General features: G+C 30.1%; 1 protein-coding gene across 1 annotated transcript; it reads left to right on the forward strand.

The window, feature by feature from the left end:
* Positions 1 to 223: 223 nt before the first annotated feature.
* Positions 224 to 909, forward strand: LOC139907583 (uncharacterized). Its single transcript, XM_071894015.1, has 2 exons — positions 224 to 532; positions 574 to 909. Exons 1-2 carry the CDS (start codon positions 224 to 226, stop codon positions 907 to 909), a joined length of 645 nt encoding a protein of 214 aa, XP_071750116.1.
* Positions 910 to 9,452: the final 8,543 nt, after the last annotated feature.

Raw genomic sequence — 9,452 nt, forward strand, 5'->3', positions numbered from 1 at the left:
AGAGATGTGTGACATCATATTGAGAGAAACAAATCGAAAAGGTAGAAGAGTTTGTGAAGCTTTTAACAATAGCCTCATCCTAAGATATATCAATGCTTCTGATTGGCCAACACTAATATCATTCGAACCATTTACTAATGTTGAGCTCAATACATTTTTTTGAATTCTTATTCCTGCTGGTGTACATCGAAATAATAAAGATAATCTTAAAGATATATGGAAAATGGATGCTGTACCTCATATAAGTGCAGCTATGTCTCTTGACCGCTTCCTGATGATGCTCAGATTTATTAGATTTGACAACGAAAACAACCGCGCAGAGCGTGCTCAAACGGATAAAACTGCACCAATACGAGGTCTTTGGCTTATACTAAATAAAAATTTGGAAAGAGCCTACAAGCCACATGAATGCATCACCATTGATGAGCAATTGTTTCCTTTTAGAGAGCATACAAAATTCACTCAATATATACCATCGGCTATGTATTGCATTAAAATTTTCTTGGCTTGTGATGCATCCAACGCTTACCTGGTAAACTCTATACTGTAAAACCACTGGATGAGACCCGACAGTTGAATGTTGGTATGGAAGCTGTTTTAGATTTAGTATATTTGTATAAAGGCTCTGGAAGAAACGTCACTACCGACGATTTCTTTACAACTATGGAGCTGGCTAAAGTATTGAACAGCTGGAATATGACATTAGTTGGAACAGTCAGAAAAAAAAGAAGATTCCTGCCAAGTAATATGCAATCAAGAAAAGAAAGGGCAGTTTACTCGACCAATTTTGCCTACCATAAAGAGGCAACTGTGTATTCATATGTACCAAGCAAGAACAAATTAGTTGTGCTTCTGTCATCTGTGCATATGACTGGAGAAGTTGAAGCCACGCAATCAAGCAAACCATAGATTATCATGTATTATAACAAAACCAAAGGTGGTGTGAAACGCAATGGACAAAATGCTGAGCGAGTACACTGCAAAATGAAGAACAATGCACTGACCTTTGGTATTTTTTTATATCATGATCGACGTCACTGCTTTAGCGTCGTATATCATCTACAGGGAAAACAACCCAAGGGTAAGGAAAAAAGACCAAAGGAGAAAGTTTCTAAAAGATATTGCAAAACAATTATAGAGGCATGCAATAAAATCTCGTTCTAGGATGGTTATGAGAAACTGTTATCTTCAAGCTGCAGTGGAAATTGTCTTAAGACAGCACATTATCATACCGTCAAAAGGAATAGCAGCTAAGCTCAGTAATACAGGGAAGTCATGTTGTTGGCAGTTGTTATATTTGCCGAGATCATAATTAAAGTCGCTGTAAGACCAGGAAAAGCTGCATAACTTGTGTTAAGCCTGTTTGTGACGAAAATTCAGAAGCTAACGCTATGTGTATGAATTGTAAAACTGTCTAAATTTGTCTGGAATATGTTATAATATATGTTTTTTCTGTCATTATATTTTCTTATCATAAAATACTTCCATAGCTTTTAAAAAAATATTGGTACATTCAGACTTTATTTTGCTAATAAACACAAGGGTATAATTATGCCCATGCCGCCTCTTAGGGTGTGAAAAAAACTATCCTCCCCAGCCTTTGTAACTGCGAATATTTCTGCACGAAAATTACTGTGCAAATTAAATAAAAAAATGTAGAGATGACAAGAAATCTTAGAGCTCTCAGATGTCTAAAAAAAAAGTTAGATATACTTTAATATTAGAATGGGTAAAATTGTATCCATACAGTCCGACGAAGGTTAAGCATAGGAAAATACTTTTGAGGGATGTACTATCATTAAAAAAGGGATCTATGTAAAGAAAAAAACTAAGTTAACTGATTGGAAAAGGAAAATCGGTTGATGCATGTGCTCATTGTTCTTTTTTGTTAGTTATTCAATAGGTAAAGAGGGGATTCATGTTAAGAAAAAACTTAGTATATCGATTAAAAAAGGAAAAACGGTTGATGCATGTGCTCTTTATTCTTTTTTTGTCTCTCTCTGTGAGAAGAATTCCCCCCTATCTTTGCTGTAAATTTATTTAACAATGCATAATAAGATACATGTATTTGAATATAATTGAAATATATTTCTTGTACTAATACTATATTAAATATAGAAGATTCTTCTCTTTATAGCAGTAATTAATTTTCTCTCGAAAAATCTTATAATACGCATCTGATATAAAAAAGGGTCTTAATTCAGTAATACCATATGTCTTGCCTTCTACCTTTTCCACGCACTTTTACACAAATCCCATCCCTGTTGATAGGTCGTGGGGGTGTTATCATAACATTCTAATAGAAGAATCCTTTCCTATTTTTAGTATAAATTGATTTAGAAATGCATAATTAAAAAAATATATATGAATTTAAATATAAGGACATTATTTTCCCTGTACTAATGCTACTTTAAATATAGTAGGTTTTTCCTCTTTATAGGAGTAATTCATTTTCTCCCCCTAAAATCATATAACTGTCTTCCGATATTAACAATGGTCTTCATTCAGTAATACCATATGTCTCGCTTATACCTTCTCCTTGCACTTTTACACAAATCTCATCTCTACCCAATATATTTCCCTGTATTTAGCCCTGCAACGCGGGCACTTTCTGCCAGTATACAATTTAGGCATATATGTGTTCTGATTATTAAACTTTTATAACCATAATTATGAATCATAAGTTTAAAAAAATAATTAAAACTCGCCTAACTTATACATATATGTCATTTACTTGTACTTAAATACCTACTGGATAGAATTAAGTCTTTTTTAACTAATGAGATTAACTTTATTATTTAAAAATACATCTATTTATTGTTCTAATTTGATGTATACTATTTTATTAATTTTTTTTTTTTTTTTGACAAAACTTCGAGTAATCTTTTTGCAATTTCATTCCTTATAGGGAAATATATTATTAATAGTACTACTACTGATAATAAAAAAGTATTGAAGGTCATGCCACCAAACACACAATGTTTCTAAAAAGCATTGTAAAGATTGTTCCATAAATTATATTATAGTGGGGATGCATAAAATTAATACATTTAATAGCCTACTCCGTCTGTGTCATATATTTTATACTTTTTTAATTAATGAGTAGTTAGGGGAGACTGGACACTATTGCATCATGTCATTTTTCTGAAACATCTTCTACGGTTACAAAATGCAAAAATTGCATTTATCGGTATAGATCGTGTTTATTGTTGTGAGATATCTCACGGTATTACGGATGCTAACACAAAAATACCTTACGTATTTTTTTATCATATCCGTTCCTACTCCTTTGAAGCCTTTTTCTATTAAGAAAAAAATACCTATAGTTTGAACAAAGTCAAAAATGATTTATGAATCTAAGTTTTACTGGCATAACTAGAGATTAGATTTTTATGAGGGGACGAGAGAAGGTGGGAGCGATACATATATTACTACTGAAGATCCTCAGTTGTTTCGGCTATACTTATCTATTTCAATTGAAACACTGCTCTGGTGAGTGATGACGTTGAATAATGACGCATTCATATTGTATTGTTTACCAAATGAAAATGTAGCTGAAATTAATGACGCTGAAAAGAGGTATGCCCAAATAATTACTTGCTTAAATGAATGTTGCTAAGCTGAGTGTTGAGTCATCATACATAATATTTGTATTGTATTTTTTAGCCCCCTGTTTGTTTGGAGTTGGTAATCGCAAGAGTAAATTTTCTTATCTTGAGTTTGTCATTAGTATATAAGCGTGAGGAGTAAACTTCCTTTTCTACTAAATTCAACTATATTCAAAACCTGATTCAATATTAGTATGTGCTTATAAAAGACGGCAAGTTATAATTTAAGTTCCTTATTGGACTCAGAGAAGAATGGAAGAGCGATAATGGAATAATTTTTGCCTATGTCCCTGCTTATTTCCTTCTCCTCCTTCCCTTTGTCATAGCTGATCTAATTAAATGTTATGACAGCTAAGTTGTTCTCCCAAAAACATTATTTAAATTGTCAAGGTTGATTTTAACTTGATCTTACAAATTGTCAAAAATTCCTGAAACAAGTTTAAATAAGATATTTATTTTAAAAAGATTAAAATGATAATAAAATAAATGAAAGAACAGACCTAGATGGTAATTTTAAAGTAAAGCAGAACATTTTTGAATGATTATAAGGAAAGTTATAGCCAATTAAATGGGTCTATTTTCCCAGGCCTGTGCATAGTTTGGGTCGCCCATGTCTCTATTGTGCCAAAAGGGACAGGAAAGGGAAGTACATTTATATAAAAAAAGAATGTGACTTTAGATGAGGTTTAATTACGAGAGTGTAAAAAAGAAAAGAAAAGGTGATTCATACATTTATGGTTATATATTCTAAGCATATTTTATATACTTAGCTTTGTTGTTTGCAACCTGAACATTGTTTTTATTTTATTTTCCTAAGCTGTTATCATTATTTTTTTATTCTTCAGGAGTGAACATCGAAGTATTGAGTAACAATATGTGAGTGTGCTTATGAAAAACGGAGAGTAACTCTGATGATTTTTATATCTTTTAAAATTAGTAAAGTTTGCTGAGCTGAAATCAGAATTCTTGAACAAAGAATTAGTGCTGACTATTATATATGTCATCATAAGTATATACAACAAAGGAATTTTCGGTACATCATCTTAGGTAATTCAATTCTAAACTTGCTTTATTTGACGACTAATAACTCCGTAGAATGCCAGGTATTACTGCTAGTTTTAAATAAAATAAAAAAATAAGGAAAGTGACTTTAGATTAAGTATTATTTGCAAGCTGAAAACACATCATAAATTTTTGTGCACGAATTAAATGTAATAACTGAAATTTATGAACGAAAAATTTAGCCATTATTGTCGTTGGCTAATAATAAATGAAATTGTTAACTCGATTTGAGCGTCACCTGGCGAGGAAAATAAATATATAAGTACAACGTGTTATTTATCTCTTTATGCACTAATTTAAATTATTGACTTTCAACTATAAATTTAATAATATTGAGTTAACATAAATACAGTTTTTGATAGTATATATTAATGAGTTACACCCATTCCTGTGATTAAATATTTAAACACTAAATTGATAGTTTACACCCAAATAAAAAAAATTCTGCAAAACCAAAAAACAAGGATTAATCTAAAAAGAATCATTATAAAACTCTCAAAGCAGCAAGAATGTTGCATGATCGAAAAAGTAAAAAGGTAAAGATTATCACGTTTAAAGAATATCAATGATAAACTGTGTTTTGAAAAGATCATTAGAGTTAGAAAACTAGAAATCAACACTTTCAAATTCAGAGCCAAAGTTCGATAATAGCAGGAGGTTATGAGTATGATTAAACCATAAATTAAAACCTTGAAGGAAATAGAAAACGCCACTCAGAATATAGAATTTAAAGATATATTAAAATTTACTACTCGATGAAAGTGGGTAACAAAGGAATATACATATATTCTTTAAATAATTTAACATTTAACTCCGACCAATTCCAGAATATTCTTTCAACAATCAACATATAAACATTATAATTTAGGACTATTTTTACTAATTGATTACACATATTCTGTGACATATTATAAAGTTCAAAGGAATCATGAAAAAACAGCTGCTTCTAGCCTGTAGAGATACAAAGCATTGCCAAGTATGTAGATATCCTTTGACTAAGATATTTCCCTCAACTTATGAGTGGTATGTAACAAGTTGGATCTGATAACAAGCACCCTACAATACCCAAAGTTTCATCAAAGCGACTGCCATAGCTTTCTTTTATAACTATTATTGAGCTTCCTACAGTACAAATCTGTCTTCGCTCACCTTTTCTTACCCTTTGAAGTTAATTTTACACCCAAGATCATACTCTAATCAGCTATCTACGAGATATGATCTAATCAAGTGCCAAAATTCGTTAAGAGCTCAAAGTTTCACCGTAGATTGGAGTCTGTGATTAATAATAATAAAATTTCTTAGTATTTATTTTTGAAATTTTTCTTAAAAATTATAAAATAATAAAACCCTAATCTGATTATTGTTCTTTTAATGTTATTTGTTATGATAATGTTGATTTCAAAGGCTCTATTTCAAGATATGAGCCCCTTATATTACTCGTAAATACACAATAATGAAGTAATTTCAATAGATCCAAATGAAATGATCGTATTACTTAGTAGATGGTAATAAAAATGACGGAAGTAATATTTGAAGTCGAAAAAATAGCAATTTGTACAGTCTACATGTACAACATCTCAACTTATACACAAAATATAAATCAAATTATTTATCTAAACACGTAGAGATAAGATTTATCTACTCTTATTATAAGCTATTTCTAGCTAGATCAACAAAAAACAATCTCTAAAAGAGATCTTTTTTTGCAAGAAATATATATTTAATATTTTCCCTAAGTCAAGAGTAAATGTAGTGAAATGAAGATTAACTTTAACAAATAACTTATAATTTAAGTAAGGCTTTTTCTAAAATAAAAAGACCACATAATCTTGTACAAGCTTATATGAACTTAATGAACGAATAGACGCGTTTCACCCCCCCCAATCAATTCAAAAATTTGTCAGATATCCAATTGTTTTGAGAGCTTGAGGTAACTTTTTATCTTAATTAAAATCGAAGCTTTCAGTGTCGTATATTATGAGGTCAAATAAAGTTATGATTGTTGATGCAATTCATAGCGTCATAGCTTATTTGAAAGTCATTCTTAGATAGGAAGACTAATGTGGAACCAAAACAGATGATTACGAAAGTTAAGGAATTGATTTCTTCTAATGCAAGTATACAAGTACCAATAAGTTAAAATTTTCGAACGTTCCTCTCTTCACCATCAATAAGGATTTAGAAAGACTAATATATACAATGGACCTTGTTTTTAAGTAATATGTGCGTTGTAAAACTATATAATTATGTTTAAATTGCTTATAAATAGTCTTGTAAAAAGCTATGTTGCCTCTGTTAATGTGCAAAACAATAGAAAATGCAAGATACTTAGTGATCTTGGAGCAAATAGAAGAGTGATTAACAGTAAATTAACAATCCAAAAAATACTGTATTGAATTTTATAATTGTATCTATAATATTGTAGCAAGTAAAAGTGTATTTCATTTCTGTATTCAGGGGGAAATATTATTTTTACTGTACCATTTTTTTTTCTTTGAAGGATATTTACATTGATCAAAACTTGAGTCTAGAATTCGAAAATGGTTTATATAATCCAACGAAAACCATGAATAATGCATTCTTCATAGTTTTCTTTGGTTTATATAAATTATTTTCTACATTATAAATGTTGTTTTATTGATGTCCTATTCTTGTTCTAAGAACATAATCTCCTTTTATATCAAGTTACTTTGTCCCTTGGCTTGTATCCGAATCATGCCAAACATCAATGATTTATTTATTGAATGTTTCCACCACAGCAAAAACGAAAATGTGTGATTTCGATCTCCGACCTCTGTACTTCATCCCTCTTTTTTATAGTCCAGCCTAGTGAAAAGACATTTTGGACTTCTTTTTGACATATTTTTTTTATGTTATACAATATATTAGAAGAATAAAAAGGGGACTTATATTCACATTTTGAAACTTTTATATCCATTTTTTATTTTAACTATAAAAACTAGCGTGTGTTACAAGCCGTTCCAATGTACTCCCACCAGCCCTTGGCCCAGTCATGAACGAATAAAGGGAAATGTATAGACCAACTAAATATCTCATCTAAAATAAGTACACGATACTGACTAGATTTGGATGTAGTTCGTACCATTTTACCAGACGGTTCCATATCCGTATTTCTGCATCATTTTTTGGTTTAGTACCGGTACGGTAAATCTTATCCCTCGATTGCTTAGTTGTATGTATATATATATCTAACTCTTAAATGTTATTACATCATTATAGCAATCTTATTACCATATTCTAGAAAAAATTAACTATTACAACGTAATGAATCATTTTCCAAGTCCTTTTCTCGAATTATCCGTACTTTTTTATTCCAAGCTATTGACTATCTTTGGTGTAAATTGTTTTAAAAATGTATAATAAAATAAATATTTATAAATTTAAATATAAATATTATATTTTCGCTACACTAATGCTATTTTAATTATAGAAGGTTCTTCTTTTTAAAGTAGTAATTCAGTTTTTCCCTCCACCCACTTAAAAAAAGTATTAAAGGTAGTTAATAGTAAAAATGATCTAAATTGAGTTATACGAAAGATGGGATTTGTGTATGAGCACGAGGAGAATGCAGAAGCGAGAGATATGGTATAACTGAATAAAGACCCTAACATCAGCCTCCTGCTACATGATTTGGGCAACAAAATGAAATGCTGTTATAAAAAGGAGAATCTTCTACATTAAAAAAACATTAGAAGAGGGGGGGGGGAAATATTATAATTAAAACTAAATTCAAATATATTTATTTTGTTATGCATTTTTTAATCAATTAACAGCAAAGATAGAAGATAAATTTTTATTTTAGAGGGAGATGTTAACATACCCACGACTTAAATAATAATTAACCGTTTTCCCTTTTCGAATTGTTTTACTTAGTTTTTTCTTTATACAAATCCCATCTTTAATTATACCATAAGTCTTGCTCATTTTTTCTTTACAAAAATAAAGATTCTTACTCAGTATACCTGTTATTATTATTTCATTCTTGAGGAGAGGACATCTAAGTATTGCGGAGATACGTGTGAGTGTGTTTATTAAAAGTGAAGTGTAACATTGAGCTTTCTTAAGAGGGTTATCTTCTATATTATTAAAGCAAGTTTGTTTTTTAGTTGATGCCTAAATACTGCGAGTAATGCCAGGTAATACGACTAGTTTTTTTATTTATAAAATCAATCAAAACCGGATTTTAAATGAGACCGATTCCGACTGAACTTATTTAAAGGACTGAATTAGTACGATGCACAAAACAACTATAATTTCCTCAGCAAGGTCTAGGATTTGCAGACAACGCCCCATAAATTAAAATTACTTATATATTTGCGCTCAAAAAGTAATAATGATTGTTCTCCTTTGTATATTTATAAAACTCATAAGGTATTTATAAGAATGAATATACATATTACATATATTATTTACATAGTTATTATGTGCCTTAGAATACATAAATATAGCTTTGTTTGCAAAAACATTTAAAACTTTCGTATGGAAATGGTCATGATAATTAATACAATAATAACCCTTAGATTTGCAAAGAGCAAATATTTTTCTCATTTCCTAATAGATCCAAAACAAACTAATTGGTTAACCTCAACCACTGCAAATTAATTTAAAAATCACAATTGGAGAAGAAAACCTCTTGAAATTCAGTGGTGCCCCACTTGGAAAATCCTGTTCAATCGTCATGAGAGGTATAACAGAGCAAATTATTGGAGAAGCTGAGCAATCTTTATAAGATTATATCTGTGTTCTAACCTTAACTATCAA

The sequence above is a fragment of the Lepeophtheirus salmonis genome, unplaced genomic scaffold (assembly GCF_016086655.4).
Source record: "Lepeophtheirus salmonis unplaced genomic scaffold, UVic_Lsal_1.4 unplaced_contig_95_pilon___fragment_2___debris, whole genome shotgun sequence".
NCBI lineage: Eukaryota > Metazoa > Arthropoda > Copepoda > Siphonostomatoida > Caligidae > Lepeophtheirus > Lepeophtheirus salmonis.

What these genes read in the sequence shown, in the direction of transcription:
- LOC139907583 (XM_071894015.1), top strand. Translation starts at nt 224, where the DNA reads ATGGATGCTGTACCTCATATAAGTGCAGCTATGTCTCTTGACCGCTTC. An exon ending in ATGCATCCAACGCTTACCTG is followed by an intron (nt 533 to 573) that starts GTAAACTCTATA and finishes GAGACCCGACAG; the next exon opens with TTGAATGTTGGTATGGAAGC.